The sequence below is a fragment of the Pecten maximus genome, chromosome 19 (assembly GCF_902652985.1).
Source record: "Pecten maximus chromosome 19, xPecMax1.1, whole genome shotgun sequence".
Taxonomy (NCBI): Eukaryota; Metazoa; Mollusca; class Bivalvia; order Pectinida; family Pectinidae; genus Pecten; species Pecten maximus.
In genome coordinates this window covers 17,937,066-17,964,334 of record NC_047033.1, presented here as the reverse complement: position 1 = coordinate 17,964,334, position 27,269 = coordinate 17,937,066, and the positions used below count along the sequence as shown (strand labels likewise).

Here is a 27,269-nt window from a genome sequence, read left to right as displayed (position 1 = left end):
TATTTATTTTTGGTGCTTTTTGGGAAAAATACCGAAATTTTGGTGAGTATTGGAGTTGGCTTAAAACTTACTATGCTGACAAAGCGGGGCATGGAATAATATACTTTTTGTGTAAATCTTGCGTTTTAACATGTTACATGTATATATTAAAACGTTGCCGTAGTTGATGTTTCAGAGTGTTGAGATATTTTGAATTAGTTTTATTTCATGTTGTCGGGTTACATTCGATCTGCGTTTCCTCATAATGTTCTATGATTTCATGAGTTACGTCACTGTGTGCCGCTCAGTGATAACTGTAGCGATTAGCGTTTACAGTATCATGATTATATATTTACAGTTACACTGCAGCCTCACTATATAACTTTACCAAGCCCACTTGAAGGTTACGAGTCCATAACTTCCAAATCTTTATTATGACTTCATTATTATAGTGACGTCATAATTGTCACGTAGGCGATAACGAAATATGGCTGTTGAAAAGGCTGTTCCGTCTTTGACGATAATAATATGTTCGTTCATCATCGGAGCAAAATTCCTGGATATAGTCTTTAAAAATCGTTGTCAAATGTAAATATAAGCATTGAACTGCTTTCATTTGGAAGTTATGGGCTGATGAATGCTAACTGGACAAAGGCAAATTCAACATGAAGATCGCTCTTCATTAAATTTTCCTTTGTCAAGTTGGCATTCATCAGCCCACTACTTCCAACTGAAAGCAGTTTAATACGTCTGAACTGCCTGTCTGTGTCGACGTGTGTTTGATATATTTGTACAGATTGAAGAACTCGTAAACCACATCAGGGAATTTGCCATATGAGCAAGCCGCGGTTACAAGTATTTAAATGACTTGTAGAACTCTGGTCGTTATATAAATAATCTGCCTTTAGATCTCTCTGATTCACTTGACTGACTTGAACTGCAGGCAGTAGTCAGACATTGGCTTAACATGTGCCTTAATCGTCGTAATAACCAGTAATAATAGTAGGGAAAGTGGGGTTTCTGGCACAGCACCACCCACTATATATTAATAGTACTGGCTGGAACCACCCCAGGGTGGTTCCAGGGTGGTTCCTTATGTGACGATGACGTCACGGGATTTCCATTTCAGATCTATATTTAGACGGCGGATTGCATGAATAAACAAACATGTTTTGACATGTTGTAACATTCACACAGCCTGCCATGTTACTACATATCAGGAGAAAAAACAATAATCTCCCTGTACAACCGTTTTATTTCTGTCGTCGAAACAAGTTAATGTCCTGCGTTGTATATACTGAAATCTTACGCTATGCTTATCAACACATACAACTCGAGTCGAAACTAGGTCAAACACTTTCAATGTATATATAAACGTATAGTATACGTTATATTTCGTTAACAGAGATTAAACAAACGACAGTATTTACGATAACCTATCGTGTATCTGAAATAACCAACCTTTAATGGTCCAAATGATTATTCCTCCAACGAATATAACAAAATACAAAATGTCGTATATACTGTAGGCCTAGTCCGTATGTTGGACATACGTATGTGTGTGTGTGTACATGCGTATAAGATTTTAAATTCCCTAGTATATACACATCCGGTGTGTTAGCCTTGCGGGTTAACGCTGGGTCTATGAATAATGGGGATTTTTTTTTTTTTTTTTTTTTTAAATATGTACATTTTTTTTTAATTTTCCCCGTCGCGATGGAATGAATATAGGTCGGAGAGCCATCCCACATCCATCCTTACAAATAATACCTACTCTAAAATGGACAACGTGATTTATTTACACTACTTCGGAGTCATCATCCGATTTATCAACTTCAGAGTCATCGTCTGATCCATCATCTTCGGAGTCATCGTCCCACAACTCTTCTAAAACATGACGATTCTTTTTAAGTGCCATCTTGATCGCTTTACTATCTCCATATCCATCGTCTATGAATTCAGTGACATCTTCCATGATCTTTTCGTGGATCATACCATTTCGTAGCTGAAGAATGTACTGGATAATGGATTTATAATTGTGGTGAAAATTGCTTCATAACTTCAGATTCCATCTTCTCGTTTGCTTTTGTTTGTGCTTCGTCATCAGACATGCCCTCGTTTACGTATTTCTCATACTTTTGATTCCATTTATCCTCATTCAAAGACTCTGCTTCATTCATCAAGGAATTAAAAACTTCATTTTCTTCACTTTCGATAGTATCATCTTCGGATTCTATTTCTTCAAATGGGATCCATCTTTTGGATTTCGGTTCCTCTTCTTCATCTATGGATTCTCGTTTTCTTTTCCTAGAATCGTTTTCTGGACACCAGGTTTTCAAGTGTCTCTGTAAATCGTGCATGTCTTGGAACATGATACCACAATCGTCACAGGCAGGCATATCTTCTTGTTGAAGATGTGTATCGTCTAGAGTTTGCTGCTGCTGCTGCTTGGAATACGTCTGCTTGGTTGGAGTGTCAGCCTGAAAATGAGCCTTAGTTTGATCTTTCTGTCCTTTTACAGACTGCATAGAAAAAATAACACCGCGCATGCGTAATGCCTCTGATGTTGATGGCTTCAAATCGACGAGAAGATATCCATATGGCTTTTGGGTGGCATCTTTGAAGTATCTCATGAGGTGTTTTCGGGATACATCTGTCTGGCTAAAGTCTGTTGTTTATCGATAGGGTTATTGAACAAAACCAAATAGTGACAATTTCTTCTCTGCGTTGGGTCTTTATTATAGTAGAGATTCTGATTGATGGCAATGACAGACAGGTTTCTGTGGTGACTACCTTCCGTAAACAATTCGTTTATACGAGGGTCCTTGCTCGATGTCGACATCAAATCATCCAAGATGATAAGGTTCCTTATTCGTGGATTTAAGAAGGAGTCCTGTTCTATATCCAGCGGTATCCCTTGGAGAAATTCTACCTTTGGTATTACGGTTGCCTTAATGACATCATAGAGAGGTTGCCATCGTTTGTACAGCCATATTATTCGCTGTGGAGCTGGTTTTATTTTGGTCAAGCAGTTTTGTAGCAGTAACTTGACAAAGTAAGTCTTTCCACAAGAAGTAGGCCCCGATACATTTGCAGTAAAGGGGTGTTCAAAAACAAAATCCTGCTGCTGCTGAGGTAATACATCATCTACAGACTGCTCCATAACGTCTATATAAGATGGCTTCCGCTGCTGCTGCTGCTGGGCTAATACCAAATCGTCTGACTGCTTCATTACATCTGTGTAGGAAGGCTGCTGCTTGTTGAATTCATCATCATGACAAACTTCCATATGTTTTTGTCTTACGTGGCGTTTTAAATCATGTGGCCAAATGTATTCTCTGCAGCAAATATGACACTGGTGCTTCATATCGATGTCTTCTCTTCGGTGTCCAGGTATGAAATGACAAGTTTTCAGGCTTTAGGTCTATTTATACTCAATCTGGCAATGCATCATGGCAAAAGGTGTACAAGCGACACAGATCATCTGAGTACCATAATATGGGTGATAGATGGCTCTCAATTAGTTGTAAATAAATCACGTTGTCCATTTTAGAGTAGGTATTCTTTGTAAGGATGGATGTGGGATGGCTCTCCGACCTATATTCATTCCATCGCGACGGGGAAAATAAAATGTTGTACATATTAAAAAAAAACCAGTCTTTTTATTCTATTATCTATAGACCCAGTGTTAACCCGCAAGGCTAGCACATGTGTGTATACTAAGGAATTTAAAATCTTATACGCATGTACACACACACATACGTATGTCCAACATACGGACTAGGCCTACAGTATATACTACATTTTGTATTTTGTTATATTCGTTGGAGGAATAATCATTTGGGCCATTAAAGGTTGGCTATTTCAGATACACGATAGGTTATCGTATACACTGTCGTTTGTTTAATCTCTGTTAACGAAATATAACGTATACTATACGTTTAGATATACATTGAAAGTGTTTGACCTAGTTTCGACTCGAGTTGTATGTGTTGATAAGCATAGCGTAAGATTTCAGTATATACAACGCAGGACATTAACTTGTTTCGACGACAGAAATAAAACGGTTGTACAGGGAGATTATTATTTTTTTCTCCTGATATGTAGTAACATGGCAGGCTGTGTGAATGTTACAACATGTCAAAACATGTTTGTTTATTCATGCAATCCGCCGTCTAAATATAGATCTGAAATGGAAATCCCGTGACGTCATCGTCACATAAGGAACCACCCTGGAACCACCCTGGGGTGGTTCCAGCCAGTACTATTAATATATAGTGGGCGGTGCTGTGCCAGAAACCCCACTTTCCCTACTACTATACGTTTAGATATACATTGAAAGTGTTTGACCTAGTTTCGACTCGAGTTGTATGTGTTGATAAGCATAGCGTAAGATTTCAGTATATACAACGCAGGACATTAACTTGTTTCGACGACAGAAATAAAACGGTTGTACAGGGAGATTATTATTTTTTCTCCTGATATGTAGTAACATGGCAGGCTGTGTGAATGTTACAACATGTCAAAACATGTTTGTTTATTCATGCAATCCGCCGTCTAAATATAGATCTGAAATGGAAATCCCGTGACGTCATCGTCACATAAGGAACCACCCTGGAACCACCCTGGGGTGGTTCCAGCCAGTACTATTGATATATAGTGGGTGGTGCTGTGCCAGAAACCCCACTTTCCCTACTACTATACGTTTAGATATACATTGAAAGTGTTTGACCTAGTTTCGACTCGAGTTGTATGTGTTGATAAGCATAGCGTAAGATTTCAGTATATACAACGCAGGACATTAACTTGTTTCGACGACAGAAATAAAACGGTTGTACAGGGAGATTATTATTTTTTCTCCTGATATGTAGTAACATGGCAGGCTGTGTGAATGTTACAACATGTCAAAACATGTTTGTTTATTCATGCAATCCGCCGTCTAAATATAGATCTGAAATGGAAATCCCGTGACGTCATCGTCACATAAGGAACCACCCTGGAACCACCCTGGGGTGGTTCCAGCCAGTACTATTAATATATAGTGGGCGGTGCTGTGCCAGAAACCCCACTTTCCCTACTACTATACGTTTAGATATACATTGAAAGTGTTTGACCTAGTTTCGACTCGAGTTGTATGTGTTGATAAGCATAGCGTAAGATTTCAGTATATACAACGCAGGACATTAACTTGTTTCGACGACAGAAATAAAACGGTTGTACAGGGAAATTTTTATTTTTTCTCCTGATATGTAGTAACATGGCAGGCTGTGTGAATGTTACAACATGTCAAAACATGTTTGTTTATTCATGCAATCCGCCGTCTAAATATAGATCTGAAATGGAAATCCCGTGACGTCATCGTCACATAAGGAACCACCCTGGAACCACCCTGGGGTGGTTCCAGCCAGTACTATTGATATATAGTGGGTGGTGCTGTGCCAGAAACCCCACTTTTCCTACTACTAGTAATGATCATGGATAGAAGCCAACTCCAAGTGATCGTTGTCATGATAACGTTTATGTTTACACAGGTAAGTTCACGCATACACTTAATGATTAAGTAATATAACTATAGAGAATCGTTTGTAAACAAAGTTAAAATATTCTTACCTGTATTATCTATCGCCTACTTTTGTGGCCAGTCCTCCGTTCATGGTGAATACACAAATTTCAATATAGTACTGTACTCCGCAATACCGGGTGCGCATATAATATTGTGTTTTATGTGCTATAAGGGTCATCGACACGTATGTGTACACACTGATTGGTGCATAGACATATCATTAAAGGGTGTATTGTTTATCTTTAAAACCCACCTGTATATGAAACATTATGTGTGCATATTTTCTTTCGAAAAACATTACAGAATACCTGCATTACGTTTGTAGTTGGGATTACAGTCGTCGAACTGAATTCCACTACAAGGAACAATATTATCAAAGAGTGGGACGTATACATATTGAGAGAAATGTTATTGGTGCTGTTCTCCATAGCAAGAGTTTTCTATTGCGAGGGCATTTTAAAGGAAGGTGTAATTTTAAAGTTGAGAGTATAACTCATCTTTTCACCTTGAGCTGGTTAAATTTTGCTTTCGGGGGTAATGCATATAATTAATCAATGTCGTGAATAAGAAAAATACACAGAAATACACATATAAAACAATATTCTACCAATCATAGGGGGGGACTATCAAATACGCAATTAGTGTTTTTTACAGAACTACTTTATTACGTAACATAAAATATATCAACTTTCATACAGGTAAGTAAACACCAGCTTAAAGGAATATATTCAATTTGGAGTTGTAGAATTACAAGTGAGTTAACATATGAAATAGTGCTTTTGTGACATGAATTTTATCATATGTTAGTTTTGTTGTTGAAATCATGAAAAATGTTACATGTCAATACTGCTCAACTTGCCACTTCTCGTTTACAACTGAACGATCATTATTCTGCATACTGATTATACCATATCTATCAGGAAACCCATATTTAAGATATGTTTCTCATTTATTGGTTACATTCTTTGCGATGACTGGTTTGTCATATTCTTTTACAAACATGTTGGACGTCTTTCCTGTAAGTCAAGATGATTGCTGATGTAATGTACGTACACGTCGTTTAAGAGGAAATAGAAAAAAATATTTGCCTTTCGCAAAATTAACTTTACTCGGCAAGAAATATACATTGAATTGATATTATTTTTTAAAATGGACTACCACTCAGTTAGTTTCTTATGATAATGTAGATAGAAAGATTTGTGACGTAGATTGCATGATCCTGTATATAACATATTTTCATTTTTGAAACCGATATTGAAATACTAATACAGTTTTTTCTGCGTTAGTGATGCATACAATCTACACTACCATTACTATTCAGGGCACCAAGTACTATCCATTACTGAATAATGAAGTAAAACATATGTCATTATCATGTGTATATGTAGCGGAACTGGACTGGGTCGATCATCGGCGACCAGGTAGCTCAATCGGTAGAGCATCCGGCTAGTGTTCGGAGGTCCCGGGTTCGAACCCCGGTCTGGCCGTGCATTTTCCCACTCCTATTACATATATACATGTATCTGCCAATTACTGCATAAAGTGTTTAATGACTTTTTTTCGAATTTAGATCATTTGGAATATCAGAGACAACCTGGAAAAATGTCAGCATTGAGATTTTCTGTTTCAACGAAATTTGTCTCTCGTTTGTGCGTTTATTTGCAAATAGCACAAATAATGGTAACGTAGATTGCAGCGGCAATGCCATTCAATATGACAACTTCTGTGTTGTAAACATGAGTTCTGAAATATTTTCTGTCAGGATTAAAAATCAGGCGGATACATAACAATTGTTTCTTTCTTATTTTTTCATTGTCACGTTCTTAACTAGAGAATAGAAAATGGATCAACGAAAAGAAAATTAAGTATTGCTTTACGTTTATATATTCACAGCAACACCCAGGTGATTTAAAAGACAATGCGCTATTCCGTTACAAAGGTCACACACTAGCAGAATGTCCGGAAAATGCCTTCCAGATTGAGTTTTCATCTAATTGCACGGAGACATGTCCAGGATTTGCACCTTTTCTGTTTCAAAATGTGTGTCTTGCTTTTTGTCCTATTGGCTACGAGGAGGTATATGGCTATTGTGTAAAGAAAAACAATTCAACTCCTTCTGAACGTAACAACACCAAAGAAAATTTGCTTTGCCAGAACGGATTTTGTCCTAAGGAGAAACCTTTTTGTGATGAATACCGATGCGAGACTACTTGTCCAGAGGGTATGTTAAGCGAAGAGTTTTCCTGTGTTTACACTTGCTCAAACTTTAATCCTATCATTTTCAACAACACTTGTGTATCAACTTGTCCTCAAATGTATCCTTACACTGAAAATAATCATTGTGTTATAAATTGTTCTAAGTGGAATGTTCTTTCCGGAAATGCATGCGTCAAAGCGTGCCCTCCAGACAAGTATAGAACTGATACACATTGTGTCGATTCCTGTCTTTCAGAAGACAAGTACGGGATGATGATATGGAAAACTCATGTTTGTTTAGATAGATGTCCAGCGTTCACCAATATTAACGGCAGTATATGTCATATCCAATGTCCTCGAGGGTTAGACTTCCTGTCGAATAGGTCGTGTGTTCGACAATGCCCGAACTCTATGCCATTTGTTTATGTGCTGTCGAGGCGATTTTTTCATTATAAAAAACCCATTTGTCTACCCTTCTGCCCCGATCGAACGTATATCGATGGAAGAACATGTGTTGACAGATGTATAATGGGAATGAAAATCTATGATCGGAGATGCGTTCAACAATGTCCGGAATCACATAAATTTGTCCATCAACAAATGTGTATTTCGACTTGTCCATCAAATTTCGTGGCGTATAATGACACATCGTGTCTAAGGCGCTGTCCTACGAATGCTGGATATACATACCATGGACTATGTGTTGAAAGCTGCCCATCTGGATATAACATTCTCAATGATAAATGTGTCGATGTATGTCCTGATACACACGTTTTGTTCCAAGGAGAATGTTCAACACGTTGTCCTACTTCGCTGTTTGCTTTTAACGGTTCGTGTATCCACAACTGTCCAAAAACCCATCCGTACAGAGGGACAAAAGTAGTTAATATCGTAAATTTTGCATACGCAGTAAACGCATGCCTGAAAGTATGTGTGTTGCCAAAACCTTATCTTTATAATATGACGTGCCGTTATGCATGCCCATCAAATCTGTTCGCATACAATAAAACATGTGTTGAAAACTGTTCCAATGTTAGCAGGTTTGGTTATGAGCAGAAATGTGTTACGACCTGTCCTACTGATTCCGTTATCTATAATGGTTCTTGTTTCATTTCGTGTCCAAAGCAAGCACCGTTCCTATTCAACAAAACCTGCCAATATAAATGTCCATCGACGCATGCATTGCATCTCTCCCGGCCTCCTAGACACTGTGTTAACACCTGTAGGAGTAACATTAGCTATTCTGACAGATTGGAATTTAATGGTACGTGTGTTATAAGGTGTCCTGATTTCACGATTTATTTCAATGGAACATGTGTGGATAAATGTCCATTGTCACACAGATATAACTTCACTGCTCGAAGATTCCAATATCTCTTCCAATGTGTTAATAGCTGCAAAGATGTTAAAGCCTCCTCCTTGAATGATCGATGTACTGACCACTGTCCAATGTTCTCATTCAACTCCTCATGCCTCAACAGTTGTCCGCAGTCACACAGATTTATATACTATGGAGAAACAGGCGGGAATTTGATTCGTCACTGCGTCAATGAGTGTCCGGGAAATACGTATTCATTAGATGATAAATGTTTCAATGGTTGTCCGAAAAAGTTCGTCTCTTTCCGTGGTAACCTTTCCTGCTTACATCAATGTCCTACAACACACAAATTTCGGTTTTTATATTCAATCAAGAAAAATCTGTTCCGGTGCGAGAAGACATGTTCTAAGCCACACTTTATTTCTGGAGATCAATGTTTACAGAAGTGCCCGGTATCGAAGCAGTTTTTGAATGGACAAACCTGTTTGGGTAAATGCGATTCTAAACACAAATTCTTCCATCCTCGAACAAAACAATGTCTAAAGGATTGTCCAGATCCATATGTCATATCAAACAACACATGTATTCAGAGCTGTCCATCAGATTCGCGGTTCCTGGTAAATAACGTGTGTACAAAAGCGTGTCCGGAGGCCCTGAAACTGTGGTCACCACTACAGAAAGCAAATATCTGTAGTAATACGTGCATTGGTCCCTTTGTACAGGAAAATAACACCTGTGTTTCCTCCTGCTCCGATGAAAAAGTAATAATAAACTCCAAGTGTATTAATTCCTTGTATTGCCCTCGCGAATATAGATATGTTGAGCAATCACCACAAGGGAAAATATGTCGAAAGGCGTGTGTGAAAGGACAATTTGTTGCAAACTTTAACTGTGTTACCAAATGCAGAAAGTTTTATGTAAATGACCGGTGTGTGGATTACTGCCCAGCGACACACCCATTTACAGAAAACCGTCCGAACGATGCAAAATGTCATGATAAATGCCCAGCTTCTAAGTATACGGATGGAAAGAAATGTGTCATCTTTTGTAGTGACGACAAGTTAATTCTTGAGGACAATAAAACCTGTGTTAAACACTGTCCAACTTCACATCCATACAGAACGGAACGCCTCTTCAGTACATATTGTGTTAAAACATGTACAGGATCGTTGCTTATATACAATAATACATGTATGCTGAAATCAGAATGTGAAAAATCGACGAATCTGCTGATCTTTTATGACCAATGTGTACACAGATGTCCCCCACACTCATTCCTTGATGCGTCAAAAAAGAACTGCATATCACTGACAGCTGGTACCATGATTGCTGGATTTGTTCTAATGGCTATCAGCATCATCTTGCTCGCGTGTGTTTGCAGTATTATCAAGTGTAGGAGTCCTTCACTGCAAGTAAGTTGATTTAAGGTAATACGACATTACTGCCTCAGCAATTGAACAGAGCTTGGTGTCAGTCTTGAAAATTCATTCCTCCATTTCCTTTTCATACCAATTTCATAGCACACAAAATACAAGGATTTTATCATTTGGTCCGCCTGTCCCATTTTGTCAGTATAGTAAATTTATAAGCAAACTTTAAAATTAATCAAACTTTCCTCACTCATTCCATAAACACACAAGTAAACCTCCAATTTGATAAAGAGATATTACCAGAATAGATATTATAGACATGTGTAAGTATTGGTGCATTGCAAAACAAACAACAATTCAAGTAAAATGCCTGCTTCTCAAAATACACCTAAATATGAAATTTCATTCTTTTTGAGATATAGGAAGGCACTACAGCTGACAGGTCATATACCTTGTTCTTCCAATTTTATTACAAACCACTTCATGGCAATTTGGAGAAGCATTGTAGATCTTATATTAATTTCTGAAAACCTACAATCTTAACCAAAAAGTTCATGCACACACAAATACTAATGTTTCATGCACAAAGAAGTAGATTTTGCAATTCGATTGTCTCATCAAGTGGACAGGGGAAAAAAGGAAAAAAAACTCATCAAGATAATATTTTCCTCATTATAATTTTATTATAATTTTCCCCATGTTTTAAATTTAAGAATCAGGGGTTCGATTGGCAAAGCATTTGTTTTGGTGTTAACATATTTAAATAACTTCAAAGATTTGCTGACATGGTCAAAGAATAAAAACAAGTTATGTCCTTTCCTAGACTGGTAAATGCAGTTTCGAAATACTTCTCCTGCTGAAAATCAAATAATAATTTAAAACCTAACGATAAAAAATCATCTTTATCATCCTGGATACTAAATAATCTTGTCAATTGCAAAATGCAGAATCTTTATCTCGTATGATTTTTACACACCCTCTTAGCATTCCTAAATAATCGATGACTTGAATTTCATTTCAGACCAAAATCATCAGCAATTCTGACGAAGCCCTTTTACTAGACAGTGAAGACAATCGTCCATCAGAGGACAGTCAGGAAATCTACGACACGTCATCGGAACAAAATCATCAAGAGAATGGAAATAATCCTTTTGTTCTCGGACAGGTTTCTTTGGAAGACGATTCCTTACCTATGGTACAGTTTCACAGGGAAATGGAAGAAACACCATCCTCTTCTGACCAATTCACAAATATCTAAGAAGTTGGAAATTATATCGATGAAAACACCCACGCAAAGACAATAAAGGACAAGGCACATTGATCATTTGATAATAATCCAAGGTCTCTCCTTGAGCCATGATCTTCACCGCGTACATCAAACAACTATTTAATTTATAAGAAACTTGAAAAGTCGGATTGATTAATAAGAATAAGCGATTAGAATCTTGAGAAAACTCGATACATTTATTTGTTTACTGATCTTGATTATTCAGTGAATACGCTCTATCAGTATACCTTATATTTGTAACAATGCCACTAATTAGTTTGAACGCATCACGTGACATGGAGATAGATAATCGAATCTCATCTCCAGAAAATCGGATGTCCCGTGTGCGCATGTCCTCACTGTAGTTCACTGTCGTAATATGCGTGGAATAAGACAAAACATTTCGTGATAATATAGTGAACTGTTTTTGGTATCATTGATACTTTTATTAACGTATCTGTACTATCCTGGGCGAATAGCCTCACTGTAGTCCATGAGTCTCAAAGGTAGTCGACTAAGTTAACAGATATAAGCTGGTCCTTTTATACATGTGAACAGGCCAATTCTGCTGGCACGTACCATCTTAAACTTTTGAACTCTATTACATCAAGCCAGGCGCGTCCTTAAATGACACTGGCTGTTAACATGACGTTAAACGAAAGCAAACAAACAAACAAACAACATACAAACAAACATCAAACTATTACATGATCTTATAGGGAAATAATTGGCCAGCTTGACTCTATGCACACACGAAAGTCAAAGGGTCGGTAATTACATATTGATGTACAAGAACACTTTGGCCAGGTAAATACAAGGGTCAGGCAGTTTATATATTAATCAATTTTACTTATTACACTACTATATCACATCGGAAGGGTAAGCGTTTTACACCAAATCGACGACAACCACCGTGCAAATCTAGGTTATATTCTCTAAATAAGATCTAGTATAGTGAAACCTGCGTAATCGTGAATGAGAAGGAATACAGACGATCTTTAGAATAATCGTCAATCCGTCACATAGAGTGTTTCTTAAGGGGTTCATCACGACGAATGTATTCTTCCATGATCCAAAAAGAAATATAATGTCCTGTCCATTGTTTTTCGTTCTCATTCTAAAAATAGCTTAATCAGCATCAGGGGTAATTAAAGACCTATAAAACGTCGTTATTAGTTTCACAAAATATATTCCTAATTGGATGATTCTGACAGAAAGAACCTTCACCAACATACGATTCCATAATAACTATTTTGCAAGTTGTCCTATCAATGGCACTTGTGTTAAATCAATTCAATCGTTTTCTCGTGTTTTTTAAAGACAGCATAACTAAAATAAATACTCTATTACTGGACTACATTTATACGCGCATCATTACTACATCATTATAGCTGTATTATTTATGCTTATTTATGGAAAGTGTGATAGGCGTTTAAAATTGCTACAGTGTCATAATTTTTAAGATTTGTATGTATGATGTTTATTTTTCTATTGATATATAATTTTTATTTTTGAACTATTATCATTTTGACTTTATACTCTAATAAAATATGATGCTAACAATATTATTCAATGATGTTTAACATGTAGCATGTAGACCGGTAGTTTTTGTGTCAACTTTCAACATTTTTTAAATGGCTGATGTTTTGTTGGATTATCAAAGATATTGTGATCAAATGTAATACTGTAAATCACTTATATTTCGCGTGGGATTTATTTTCGCGTTAATTCGCGAGGAGAGTCAAATGCGAATTCAAATCCCTCGCGAATATTTGTATAAGAATGACAAAAATACTAAGTGGCGTCCATTTTGAATCTACCGTAATCTTTAGTTGCCGTTAAAGTAATAATAGAGTGATAGATTATATACTTATATCAGAGTGTGTTTTTATATCGCAAAACACCAAAATTTCACACATAAAAAACGCCACTGAACACTGATATTGTGGTTGAACTCGGACTTAATTAACTTCTAGACGACGTTTTACATGTAGTTAATTTAAGTACAATAGGTACGGTCTCGAGGATCCTGGATGGTCACCCGGAATACGTCCTACTTTATTACCCACGCTGTTGTAAGTTATGTAAGGTTTCATGTATATAGCACTTCACATCGCTTGATTCTCGAAAAGATATTTACCATAACAAAGTTGAAATCAAACAAATTAGTTATTTAATTCAAACATTCAGAGCAAATAATCGCCTGGAGTATAAATCATTCGCAATAGACTGTCCCGAGAACTGTTCATCGGTATCACTGTATACACACGTACGTTAATTACAATGTACGTTAACTCAAAACCTATTGTAGTCCCGTCATCGTCCAGGCATTCTTAATGAGCCGTGGGTTTTGTTCAATGTCTGACACTGCCTTTGTAAGCCATTTAGCATGTATACAGGTACGGTAAATACAATTCAGTATGTCCAGACACCGATATCACATGATTGAATCACATGACTTTTCTTGTACCGTCTCATGACTCTCATAAACAAAATGGCTACCAACATGAAAATATCGCCGACCTGTAAACATCATTCGCGAATTTAAAGTCATTTTGAGATCAGAATTCGCGAAATAATGTATTCGCGAATAAGTCAAAGGTGAGTTCGCGAAATTAAGTACCCGCGAAATATAAGTGATTTACAGTACGTCTCGTTGCATTCTTTTTGGAATTTATTAAGATATGTTTTATCAAGTTAAGAAAGTATCAAAATATGTATTTTACGCCTATCTCCGAAAATATCTTATTTATCGACAAATGGTTGATTTGTTTAATGCAAGCAATATTTACATGTAAATTTTAAAAAGTTACGAAATAGAATCTTAAATATCCTCTCCTCTTTTTCAGAAACTGACATATTAAAACTAAGGAGTACAATTTCAACGAGGCAAATAGCGATAATTAGTTAACACTACATAAATTGAGATTTAATCATTTGATACTCGAAAAGGTAGAATACATAGAGCATTCCAAGATTTGAAGGTAACTCTTTCAAAAACAAGAATAAGAAATCGTGTCTGATTTTAAAATTAAAACTTTTATGGCTAGGTGTGGCATTTCCCATTGACACTTTAATACGTTCCATCCTGATGTATACGCAGATGCCCTGGGGATATGATTTTATTGATTTGAATATAAAGTAAATGTACATTAAGATGCAATGACAATTGTAGTTCCCAGCATGAAGTAAAAATTGAAATATTTAAGATGACTTTTAAGATTAATACACGCAAATATATAGAGGCTATCTAACAGTGTCTTTTTTTAAGGTACAAGAAATTTTATTGCCCCAGAACATTTAACAATTTGGACTGCTGCCAGGGTTGAGGCCCTGGATTCAGTATCCTGACAAATATGTCCTCGTGCAAGAGGGCTCTCATTCATCACCTTACATTCATTTACACTTTATTTTCATTCAATGTATTACACACATTCATACACACATATATGCACACCGTCGTTACATAATACATTACACAATACATACATGTATACATGGTTCAAGCTGCTATCCATTGGTATTTCCGGGAAAATGTTGGGAGCAGTACAAGCCTTGTATCGTGATGTTAAATGTGCAGTGAGACTTAATAACCACCTATCGGAATGGTTTACTGTGTCACAAGGGGTAAAACAGGGCTGTAATATCTCCCCGACACTTTTTTCTATATACATCAATGACCTTGTGCATGACATAAATGGTCTGAACTGTGGCATACCGGTAGATAACATTTACATTTCACTCCTCCTATACGCCGATGATATCGCGCTGATGGCCCCGGATGAACACTCTCTCCAACGTATGTTAGACAGTCTCGGCGAGTGGTGTAGAAAGTGGCGCTTACAGGTTAATCAGTCAAAAACCAAAGTGATTCACTTCAGAAACCCGTCGGTGCCTCAATCTCTCGTGAGCTTTACCTGTGGCGACCTTGACATTTCGACCGTGGACCGTTATAGGTACCTAGGACTATGGTTCACTGAACACCTTGATATGACTATTACTGCACGTGAACTCTCAAAATCAGCGGGTAGAGCTTTATGTGCCCTATATACTAAATTTATACTAGCTGGTGGAATGACATATTCAGTTTTTAAATCATTGTATGAATCGCTGGTTGAGCCTGTTTTATTTTACGGCGCGGGTATATGGGGCCTAAATACGTACAAGTTTATACAAACTGTTCAAAACAGAGCATGTAGATACTTTCTTGGCTGTGGAAAAAACGCATCAAATATCGCAACGCGTGGCGACATGGGCTGGGATTCCTGTATGGTGAAACAAAAACTTGAAGTGTGTAGATTGTGGCTAAGACTTCGTAGTACAGATATGGACAGAATAACGTATAAGATACATGCATGGTCTCTGTCTACTCCAAAGAGTTGGGAAACCAAAACTAAGAAATTTCTCCAGGATCGTGATCTTACAGACTTTTTAATACATGATGTTGATAAAATTCATTGTTTAAATATTGCTAAAATAGTATTAAGTAATGAGGATAGAGGAAACTGGTATAGAGATTTATGGAATGATATTGGTAATGAGAACGGAAACAAACTTAGAACTTACAGAAAGTATAAATATTGTGTTACACCTGAATATTATGTCACCACGATTATCAGTAGGCACCACCGTAAATGTTTAGCGAAATTTCGCTGTGGTAACTTAAAATTGAATATAGAGACCGGTCGGTACACTGTTCCAAAAACTCCATTACAAGAACGAGTTTGTCGATTATGTAGTTCAAACCATATTGAAGATGAAACTCACTTCCTGATTGATTGTGATTTTTACGATGATTTAAGAAATACTTTGTTGGAGCAAGCAGGAGTGTTTAATCCTACTTTTTTTGAGCTTGACTCCCAACATAAACTTATATATTTAATGAATAATAATGCACTACAGTGCTCATTATCATCTGTTTTATATAAAATGTACAGAAGACGGCAATGCTTTTAAGGGTGAGATATTTTAGAAATTGTGTCAGATTTATCTGATTTTATCATAGTTGAATATTTTATGAATTGGATCAGGTTTATTGTACATTTTAAAATTGTAATATATTGTAAGCAAATGTGACAATACTTTAGAATATTTTAGCATGTATTTCTTAAATTTAGTTAATGCATAGCTCTTATTAGATGATGATATGACAGTGTCTCATAGGTCGAAATCGGCCGGGTGTTTTAATAACTCAGTGATGAAAACTGTATTTTATGTATTGTATTGAAACATGTGACACTTGAATAAACTATTTACTTACTTACTGTACCCACTGCCAGGGTTAATGCCCTGGATTCATTACTTCCTAAATAATTTTTCTCACCATATATACATATTTAATTATTACGTCACTCACTTGATTGCATCTCGCACATTGATTTCGCATATACATACATACATACATACATACATACATACATACATACATGCATGCATGCATGCATGCATGCATGCATGCATACATACATACATACATACATACATACATACATACATACATACATACATACATACATACATACACCGTATGATATTTCGATACTTTAATCATGATCACCAGCTGTGAGTCAGTCTTGTTATGGTCTAGCGTGGAAATCCACACTTACCATTACTGACCCACAACCTGTAATCGCACTTGATTGACCCATACCACACATACATAAATCTAACAGTGTTTTCGGTAATACCAAATATATATTTCACGAGTTTTGCTAATATTTTGATACTTAAAAAATGTGAAATATTAGCCACACCAGTGAAATATATTTGGTATAACCATCTCTGCCAGAATTCATCGCGGTCCCCTATCAACGGCTCACAAATGTACGCCATATCGTGACGTTATGTATTCTATCTTTCATTCTAACACGATTCGTTTGCAACGCGTGTTTTGATTGGTTACAGACCATGTTCTAATCTGCAATACAACCATGATCAATCATGTTAAGCCCCGCCCATCGCGATTAAGCCACGCCCCGTTTCTAATCGAAACAATATGGCGTCAAGTCGACTCTTAGCGAAATTAATAACTCATTTCACAACATTTAGGATTAAATTTTAAAATACGCTCAGCAATATAATGAAAACAGTTTCCAGTGGCGCATCCCTAAATCACACATACGCCAACCATATGTGTTAGGGCTACATCAATAACTGTTTTGTCGCACGCGGGAGTAGAGTCAAGGGCTATTATGAGAATTTCAAGTCACCGTAATGAGTCGTCACTGAAGCATTTTAATGCTGACAGTTCGGAGTCGCAAAAATAGCAATACTCTAACATTCTCCAAGCTAGACCTGGTGTTAATCAACAAGAGGCCCAATGGGCCTGTATCGCTCACCTGGCTCTACAACAACTTTGAAGTCTATTGATGTCATTTCTACAGAGACTATGCTGCTTACATCGTTATTCAAATATCAGAGTAGGATAGGCTTATTCATATCAATAAATTTTCTAGCCCTTCATTCCAGCATACTATTGGCCTAATATCCGGACACTCTTGGCTATCGCAAAATTATTGTTTACAGATTTAAGCCGATTTCGCCCCTGTGACCTTGAATGTAGGTCAAGGTCATTTATTTGAACAAACTTGGTAGCCCTTCAAGCCAGAATGCTGCAGGCCCAATATTAGGTTCCTGGGCCTCTTGGTTATTTAGAAGTCGGTTGCAGTTTATTGCCTATTTGACCCATGTGAACTTGATTGAAGGTCAAGGTCATTTACTTGAACAAACTTGGTAGCCCTTCATCCCAGAATGCTACAGGCCCAACATAAAGTCCCAGGGCCTCTTGTTTATTGAGAAGAGGTTGTTTAAATGAAAAAGTTGACGCCGGACGGACGCCGCACCACGGCATAAGCTCACTTGCCCTTCGGGCAGGTGAGCTAAAGACCATCATGCCCGATGCAACGTCCTGAACAAACGTTCATCAACAACCCCCTTCACAATCAGCTGGTTCGTCAGACTCAACAACAAAATAAACGACCTTGCCTTCAGCCGTCTGACGTCACTCAACAAAGTCAACTTATCTTTCATCAGAACTCTCAACAAAAGATCCCAGAGGGATCTTGGCGCCCACCATTGAATGATCTTGATAGTTTCCATGTCAGATTGATCTTCTCCCTATTTTTCCCCTTCCTCTTACTAATCTGTATAAATTGAGAAACATCCCTCCAGTACTTTTCAAACAAGGGGAACTTGTATAGGAATTTTTTGAGATTTAGCGATAATAGCTGTCTGTCGACCATGTTGTTTTCAGATTGGTCCCAAATTGCAATACGACGGACCAAGGGGAACCTACATATGAAATGTGAGAAATATCACTTCAGTACCTTCTGTAAAATAGCGATAACAAACTTCAATTGTCAAAATCCAAGATGGCTGCCTGTCGGCCATGTTGTTTTCTCCCACTGACATTGGCAATTAAATCAAACCGGTCTCTTTTGGGAACAAAATTCCTTTCGGCATCTGCTGAATGACTTATTTATTGGTTCTGTTAGCGTCCCTTGGTGATCAATTAGCAACAATCTGACACGAAAGCTGGTCCAATAGGACAGGGGTCCATACACACATTTGACACTCTATAATGAGCATAAGATGGGCACCCCTACGTCAAATTGGATGAAAATTCTACCTGATAAAATCTTAATAGAAATTCTAAAAGTCGGTTCCATGGTAATGTACTAGGGAATCCGCCCTTGTTATAACTATCAACATCTTAAATATATGAACATAAGTATCACTTAAATCTTTGAGTCTACACTATTATGATAACAGACAATAACTGTAGTCGGACCCTATCGCTAGCATCTTGTCATGGTAACATATAACATAAGCTTTAACAGAGACTAAGATAAACATATACCGACCATCTACGATCAATTCTACACTCTCCTTGGATAATTTCATGGCGAAATGGAGGGCATAAAACTAGCTTTTTTGATTGATATCAAGACAATATTCTATTCTGACCAATCGCTGATGCGAATCCTTTGAAGATAACATAGAACGACAACCAAGTTTCTTTTGTGTAATTTTAGAAAACGACATATAAATATATTGCCACTCACAAACTTGGTACCTAGATGATGAAACTATGGAACGAGCGACGCAGCCTTAACCGGTTTTAACAACACGATGATACGTTCTATACAGTACATACATATTTATTTACACACTATATATAGATGATATACAACCAAGTTTAACTATCAAATACTCACACACACTCGCATACCGCACAAATGTGTGTACAGTCTATGGATGTCTTGTTGACTCCATTTTTGTAAAACCTTACTCCTCTGTAACTCGGGTGTAAGAGCTGTTCATCTATTCGAGCTATGAGCCGAGGCTGCGGTAGCCTCACATAATATCCTCTTCATATCAAAGTCAGAATCAGAATCAACTTGGAATCTGTCAACACATGGTCTACTTGAACAATCTTCACAGCTACTCGTGACCAGAGTAGTTGTCTCCCAAAATACTATCATATACATATAGTCGATGAAACTCTCGGGTATTTGGGGTGATGTACCGCCTCTGTACTGTACACATAAATGACCCTGTCATGGTCAAATCTGTCAGAAGTGATGTCGGCTGGTCTAATCATCATTGTCTCTCAAATAATTCCTTAGTGAAAAACTGGCAAAAGATCTAAAATCATTCCGAATATGTGTAAAATCCATTAAAATCCACGAGAATCCGTTCATTTTGAATGTTACTTCATATATTTGAATTATATCAGTATTTCCCCCACGCCCTTGCATACGTTTATAATTCTAACACACTGAGTCTCCTAATTCCTAAAAGAATAATAATAGTAAGGATAATTACATAATTTCAGTCACATAGAATACACTTAATCCTGAGTAACATACTAATCGAAATTGTAGCAAATTAGCAATTAAGAAGTGGTCTGGTCCACGATATATAAATAACTAATATGTAACCTATAGGCCTCCGTACCTACAGCTAATGCATACGCACAAATAATGGAAATAGTGCAGCAGAAAATTTATTCAGTACCCCAAAATATAGAAATTTATCACCAAGAAATTGTCTCTATAGCAGTTGTTAATACATTTTCATTATAAAATATTTACCAAAGATGACATTGACCTTGAAAATTGTGAAAGTGATTTTTAAACTGGTACTTCCTCTGCGTGGACTAGCTGTGGATGATGCATGTACGTTATATTCTTTATCACGATACCAGTAATGACCTTATCAACAAGAATCATACCGATATGATAGCAATTTGGTCCCATCACTCCAAAGGTGTTGTGGTTTAAAAGTTCAATTAATCTGTCAATTTATATGTGTCATAATCATATGCTTAACTAAATATAACTATATACTTATATCGCCATGTGCATTTCACAGAAAAAAATGCTGACATCACAAGAGAAAGAGAACGAAGGCGTTCCTTAATGTTATGACACGGACAGAACTTATAAGAAATAACAATTTCCTTACATAACAGATCAAACGCCCTTTTGTATATTATTGTGATACATTGTAGAGCGTAGTGTATATTTTCCTATATTGTTTTTCTTGATTTTTTGCCACATCTGATTGGCTGAAAAGAGGTCACGGGACCACCTGATAAAAGCTATATTGACCGCTGTCTCCGGAAAAAGTGTGTAGAAAAACTATAATGCACGGTTATTTTAAGAAAGCATCTAGATCAAACGAGCGCTTAGCGCTTTGTACGGACGATATATTTGATACAAGCGTTTGAGCGACCTGAATAGCGTGTAAACAATCAAAGATGGCAGGTGACAACCGTTTCCCCAATCGGTCTGAAGACGATATCAACAATATTCTTGAAAATGCCGACGCTTTTAACACGAAGCGAGCTACCAATACAGTTGTGAAGCTTTTTCAACAATACCTTACACCCAGGAGCATGCAGGACAACTTCGAGGCATATACTCCTGTAGAATTGGATGACGCACTGTCAGTTTTTTTATCTTGAGATGTGTGACAGGAAAGGGCAACTTTACAAGAAATCGACATCGTTGGCTTATAGAAGCGGCATCCAAAGACACTTGGAGAAAGAACGTGATGATATAAACATAAGCAAGGTGGATGATTTCAAAACATCCAATCGTGTTTTTAATTCCATGACCAAGGAGTTAAAACGCCAAGGTAAAGCGGTAATATACCACCACCCTCCCATTAGTGACGACGATTTGAAAGCAGTATACCGATATGAGTTCATTGCAACCACTTTCTGATTCTCAGACAGAGAATCTCATAGAGGATCTTTAAAATGAATATGACGGTGTTGATGATTTAATCCGAACAGTTACCATTCCAACTGACACTGAATACAGAGCATTGGTATCCCAAACTAACGGGTTTCAGCCTCCAGCACCTATGTTCAACCATTGTTCCAATCTTACAATCAACTACAACATAATTTCTAAATAGATAAACTCTAGTGAACTTTAGCTCTTCTTAAGCTGATTAAACACTATGAAATGTATCGTATTATGAATATAACAGGATTTAATCGATTAAAAGTGAATATTGTTGTCTAATTCATATTGGTTTATTCAGTTATCTTTTTGGAATTCATATCTAGAAACCAAATGACAATTACTTTGAACTAAAAACCAAATGACAATTACTTTGAACTAAACTTTAAGTCTATATTGCCCGATATAAAGATTTTTCACAAAATCAAGAAAAATAATAAAGCAATTATAGCATTTAAAATTCGGTCGATACATGGTTGTATCAACAAAAGAAAAAAATAAACGTCCTCGGTCAATAATTTTTCTTAGGTCGATGTAACCATGTATCGACCTCATCAAAATGCTATATTTGTATAGTTTACACTTAAATTTTGTTGTTCGACAACACTTAAAACATCTGCCTTACGAAATACTCAAAAGGTTCTACAAATAAATGTACATTTTGTATTTGTCACATAAACTGCCCATATATACTATATCCTGACAAGTACTATGGACTCATATGTATGCGATTTCGGCTTAGCAATGTACACAGGAAGTTGATATAGAGACTCGATAATGACTAGCAGATTACACTGAAGGCAAATGTTATATCTCCATTAAAAATTATTTGACAAGCTCACCAACACTTCGCAAAGTATTTAAACGTTTCTGTATATAATTATTATGCCATTATTAACTATGATTAAAAACCTCACCTGGATATGAAGTATAAGATCTTGTCTGCTTTTTATTTTTTTTTTCATTTACCAATAATTGGCTCTTACCTGTGTTAGTACAGTCGATACCAGAGTAAGAAAGACTCGAGATCGATATCGTTCCATGACCTTGTTTTAGCATATACTTTATATGTTACTAAATTTGTACACAGAAGCTACTCGGGTGTGTTTTGTAGTCTTTTGTCATACGTTATAAACTGTTCGTACTTGGACGACTAATAATTCTAGCGAGAACAGTCGTCGTAACACACACGTGTTTACATACACCTTAATTCAACACTGCTGCAATACACAGACGGTGCGACAGACATAGATGTTATCTAAAATAACGTTTGTATGATAGATGTATAGTAATTGTTTTATCCCTTTGCTTAAAGAATAGTTAAAATGTTGTTTTATATGGCACATGTTACAGTGTACGAGGTGTTTCGGTTGTAATAATTCACACTAAACGTAGATAGGATTTCATTTTTGAGGTTAGTCAACCATGTAATACAAATATACAGTAAACATGTCCTTGATACCGTAGGTCACTATACAATGACAAAGATATTGAGTGTTATACATTCAATATAACACACGGAACTATTATGATGGGTAAGTAAGTATAGACGTTATTGCGCAACCTAATTATGTAATATCAAAGGATTAAAATGTGGTAATGGTCACAACAACTGACATATTTTATGCTGCATAATGTTACATATTGTAGCCTGGCGTGTATAAATGACCACTCGGACGATTTGAGGTAGTTGTTAAAGGTTTAATCAGAAGGCAGATGTACAAATACGGTATGAACAAAAACAAGAACAGTGACTAAAGAGATAAATATTTGAGACGATTACTTGTAAAAATGTTTGATCTCCTTAATATAAACAAATATATCATATTGATAACAGACTTTACCGGGACAGATGACTTATGTAACCATGTTGTAAGCCTGAGTGCCGTGCCTTGAATGATATGAGACTGATGCAGGGTATTGAAAGGTGTTAATCATGCACAAACATTCACCTGCTCACTCAAAAGACCAATCAGAACAGCTCCCTCACATACCTTGCACTCCAATGTGCGGTATTAGGCGCGGGAACTTACCTGTTGGTCAGTTAACCCTGACCCTTATTATTATGTTACACAATAACAAGTGTCACGTATATCTTCAACTGGCATTATACTCCTCCTCCCTGACGACTCCTTGCATATAATACAATGTATAATACTGTATAAAAACATTATGGTTTATGCATATTACACGCTGATCTAGCACTTGCTCTAGAAAAAACTGCAACTAAGACTTGGGTCTACAATAAACCAATATTTTGGAATTCAATCACCAGCCATTGTAAAGCCAGGATTTAAATTGTAATACCATGTGCTACACATACTACAGTGAAACAAACCGGTATAACACTGGAGGTTGACCTAAACCAATCTCCACATATGGGGTTATTGGCTTTCAGGAAGTTCAAACGAAATTAATGGTAAAATCAAAATTATGGCAACTTGTTAGGCAAAGGTTCATGTCAACCATAGCCAGTCCTTACCAGCGCCACTTTGACTACAAGATGGCTACATGAACTATAGAAATCAATCATCAATTAAATTAACATGAAAAGGAAACAATTAAGCTACAACATTGAAATAAAAATTACTACTACACCTGCTTAGGACCAACCAAGACGTTATGACCTACCGTTATGGTTAAATATCAATAGTAAAATACACATAAAGATACAATATTTACGTCATCATAGAAATATTAGAACACAGTTCCGTCTATATTCAAGGTTAACTTCAGATCTTTGTAATGGACACTGCAGAGGAAATATCCATTGACCATTACGATCTGGAGGTTATTTTGGTCAAACTTACCTTCTTGGTCAACAACCTTTGAACTGCCGTGTTCATGGTCAACTGTTGATTCAGCTGTGGCATTAAGGCTGGACACTGGATCCTGATATAAGTCGCTAGGCACACTGGTTATGTCTGCCAAAACTGAATTCCTTTCAAACTTGTTTTGCTTTATCACGGATATTTGGTCAGAAATGTTAGACTCAGGTTCACTTCATTTGCACGAGGTTCACTTCTTTTCATCAGTCCATGCAAGCAACAAAAATCACAATCATTCCTTTAGTAGACGCTTTAGTGGTTTTACCAAGATTTATACTACGAAGTTCGAAGATAAAATGCAGATTTATTTTATACACATATACTTTTTGTTTTTATTTTACAGAGTAATGTCTAGGGTGGAATTTATTCCTAAAGTAAAAAAACAAACAAAAAACTTTGATTAAAGCATACCACAGAGTTGTGATAAGGCCCATGTTCAAAGAGTAGGTGTTCGACCATGGAAAGTTTATGTTCATATCGCAGTCATCATTAGATCAGGATTATGCGTCTTAAAACGCTTTTAAATAATTAGGTTTCAAGTATGTATTTTCCTGTTCATCGATTGTAAACTGAATACTTTGAATTCAAATAGATGTATTAAAACTATATTTATTGATTGAATATTTATTGCCAATGTCAAAATCGTTTTTGAGAACCGTGCATAAACATTTATATTGTTTTTGATAAAATGTCATTACTGATGCTGCGGATCAGAATATTGAAAATATACAGTATATATTAATTTCTTTATGTAAAAAAAATGTAACATGAGGTAAGTATCCGAATTACCATATGGAAATAACTAATGATTGCAGTGTACAAGGTGTATTTATGTTTCAGATGTATGATGTCAGAACTTGACTTTATGCTTGGATTTTTCAATATACAGAACATAGAAAAAATATGAGGACATGTCGCAAAATTCTCTTCTAGTAACGTAAAGTTTCCTATCGAAACAGTTTTGTGACATAGAGGTAGACATTTCACACCAATACGCCGGCGATGATACCCGAAACGATTAAATCATAGTTGAACGAATGAAGGAATGTGAAATGCCTTTGAAGCTGAATTACATTACATTTATTAATGGAGTAAATGTGAAGGTCAAGGGCGTTGCACGGAAAGGAGATGCATTTGCTAGCCGCGGTAATTCATACCTACTGTTTAAACCGGCTTATAGAAATAAGCTCCAGTGGGTATTTTTTGTGGATTGAAATTGTTCACGACCTAGGTATACTATATACATGCTTGAATTAGTGTTAGACTTGAAAACAAATGAAGACGAAATATTATTATAAACTTGGTCAAATCTAACGCCTTCTTCAATCTGTTGCAAATATTTTCAGCACTTGACATTTGTCACGGATATTGTATTATTAGATGTACGAAATAACAAAATAATACCATATTGTGAGAATTTGAAGAGGCTAGTAACGCGAAATCATAAAAAACCAACAATAGAGAGTAGAATTAAGAACATATCAGTTTATTAATATATTTCTATCTGATTATGTCAATTATGTACCTAAATATGCATATGCATGCTGGTTCTGTTCTCAAAGGTCTTAGAAGCTCCATTGTTCAGTACCGTAACAAAAACAAAATTGTGAGTTGGTTTTCAGGTAAAATCTTACATTGTTTGTAAATTACTTTACTGAACATTAATTACCAGTTAACCATTTATGCATGTTCCGTTTTACCCAGGGATGATTTTGACCACATTTAGACAAACTCCATTTCCTCCCCGATGACTTCATGATTCTATTATTTGAATGACCTATCTTTGTTAACCCTATTAAGCCCCGCTTTCAAAGGGCCCTGCAAGGATGGTCAGAGCCACCATTTACGAAAATTAAGTTCTACGGCCCTCAAACTTGCTTCTGGCCAAATCGGATAAAATTCAACCCAGTCGTTCATGACGTGTATAGATTTAAATGAGTGAGCAGTATGCAAAAATGTGTTTCCCTTTTTCAAATATTTAAGGTATAACCTCTTTTTTCTATATTGGGTCCTGTCTCTCCTGCACCATGTGGGGGAAGGGGAGGGGAGGAGGAGTCACAATGTTTGCAAAATTTGGTTTGCATTTTCGTAGCCGATAGATGGAAGGACGACGGAGGTCGCGTTATGGAACAAGAGTAATCGAAAGAGTTTTCATCTTGTGAGTATTTTTGTTTGGTAGTCTTTTGAGATTGCATATTCCAGACAACCCTGCAACAGTGCAAAATATACTCATTGGCTTTGTTTGAAATTCAATACTGCAATTTACGACATTTATTTAACTGCAACTTAGGATTTTGACATTTCTTTCGATCTGTAAAAAATTTAGTTTCCAATGTCACCTTTTAGGTAGTTACTCTTAAGGTTCCTAGCATAGATTCGAGCGGTGCGATGCATTCAATTTTCCATATGCTGGATCTTGTTCTGAATTTGAATTGAACATTGGTATTGTACAATCCTTGTGAACTCTTTTTTTACGTCCTTACACAGTAAAA

General features: G+C 36.5%; 1 protein-coding gene across 1 annotated transcript; it reads left to right on the top strand.

Annotated features, from left to right (window-relative positions):
* The first annotated feature begins 3,350 nt into the window (after window positions 1–3,350).
* Window positions 3,351–13,427, top strand: LOC117317446 (proprotein convertase subtilisin/kexin type 5-like). The gene is made up of 3 exons (XM_033872257.1): window positions 3,351–3,372; window positions 7,374–10,468; window positions 11,448–13,427. The coding sequence occupies exons 1-3, from the start codon at window positions 3,351–3,353 to the stop codon at window positions 11,682–11,684; spliced, it is 3,354 nt and encodes a 1,117-aa protein (XP_033728148.1). The 3' UTR covers window positions 11,685–13,427.
* The last annotated feature ends 13,842 nt before the right edge of the window (window positions 13,428–27,269 follow it).